Raw genomic sequence first — 1400 nt, 5'->3', positions numbered from 1 at the left:
ACAACTAGAAAAATTACTACAAATGGTAAATATTCCATATTCTAGGATGATCGCTAGCCATTTTCTTCAGATAGTAAATTATACTCCATCAAAAATTGGGATCAAGAATAAGTTATAACTGTTATTTTTCCTGGATTCTTTTATTTTTAAAAGATATCAATGGCTCAATGCTAAGATGTTTCCAAAAGAATTAAAACAGAACACACCATGAGATACACAAATAGAGCATAAATCAGACGAACTTAACAAAGTATAAAATGAAGAGATACAAAATGAGAACTCTTTAGGAGGAAATATCTGGTGAATGACACAAATTTTAAACAGTTTCACCACAGCTTCAGAATGCTTTCCTTGTATTTCTAAGGCCTGAAAATTAAAATATTATAGTAGCATTAGTAGAAGCAAAATATAAGGAACTGAAATTGAAGTCAGAGTAGCAACGGTCAGAGCATAGTGAAGTCGGAGCACTGTGCTCCAAAGTCATCTGCGTCTCCCTACTCCCACCCCCACCCCTACTACAATCTCCATCCATACCTCATCTACAGTCTTACTGAGCACCACATCCCCACCACCACCACCACCGGCGACCACAACAATAGAATTAATAGCAACAAAAGTGGTGACGGTGAAGGTAACAGTGGGGTCAGAAGCAAAAGGATTAGAATCAGAATAAATATTCTTGAGAATTTCATCCATGTTCATAGAATTGAAGTTTCTAGAGGGATAAGAGTGAAGTTGATGATGTAGAAAAGATGAAGAAGAATGACCCGAATTAGGCAGTCAATTTGAGAGTTAATCAGTCAAAGAGCTCAATGAAATAGCACAGTGAAATTGGGTCATCGGAGCTTAAGGAAACATCGGTGAAATTGGGGACACAATTTTTATATTTCTTTGATTTTTGGCAATATTGGGGAGGGAAATAAAAAACGTTACAATAGTATTTTTTTTTCCAATAAAGCGTTGTCATAGATGACTTAATGGCAACAATTCATGCAACCATTGCTATAAGGCACTTTATTGCAATGGTTCTTCAATAATAGTAACGGTTATACTATAAAATCGTTCTATCAGAATAATTTTTTTTTTTGCAACAGTTGTAACCATTGCAATAGACCCTCTATTGCAATGCTTTTGGAACCGTTGCTAAAAAGTTCGTTGCAATAGGGGTAATTTCTAGTAGTGAATATTTCAACTCCTCTTATTGCTTAATCTTCTTGAATAGTCCCATTAGATCCTCTGAGAAATGTTTTTGCTGTGGAATTACTCGGCTTAAATTTTAGGGAGCTTGGTGTATCAATTTCCATCAGAAGCAACTCTTTCGCAGTAGATATAGCCATGCATAACGTAAATAAAGTCTACAGCTTCTGGTGGTTCAATCTCCTCGTACTTCCTGTAGATTA

The 1400-nt window shown here is 35.6% G+C and overlaps 1 protein-coding gene across 1 annotated transcript; it reads right to left on the bottom strand.

The window, feature by feature from the left end:
- Nucleotides 1-6: 6 nt before the first annotated feature.
- On the bottom strand, nucleotides 7-982 carry LOC124890808. Its single transcript, XM_047402620.1, has 2 exons — nucleotides 535-982; nucleotides 7-366 (listed from the first exon to the last, which is right to left on the bottom strand). The coding sequence occupies exons 1-2, from the start codon at nucleotides 700-702 to the stop codon at nucleotides 157-159; spliced, it is 378 nt and encodes a 125-aa protein (XP_047258576.1). The 5' UTR covers nucleotides 703-982; the 3' UTR covers nucleotides 7-156.
- Nucleotides 983-1400: the final 418 nt, after the last annotated feature.

Source organism: Capsicum annuum, unplaced genomic scaffold (assembly GCF_002878395.1).
Source record: "Capsicum annuum cultivar UCD-10X-F1 unplaced genomic scaffold, UCD10Xv1.1 ctg255, whole genome shotgun sequence".
NCBI classification, from domain to species: Eukaryota; Viridiplantae; Streptophyta; class Magnoliopsida; order Solanales; family Solanaceae; genus Capsicum; species Capsicum annuum.
This window is presented reverse-complemented; position numbering and strand designations above follow the sequence as displayed.

What these genes read in the sequence shown, in the direction of transcription:
- LOC124890808 (XM_047402620.1), bottom strand. Translation starts at nt 702, where the DNA reads ATGAACATGGATGAAATTCTCAAGAATATTTATTCTGATTCTAATCCT. An exon ending in TCAGTAAGACTGTAGATGAG is followed by an intron (nt 367 to 534) that starts GTATGGATGGAG and finishes TTTAATTTTCAG; the next exon opens with GCCTTAGAAATACAAGGAAA.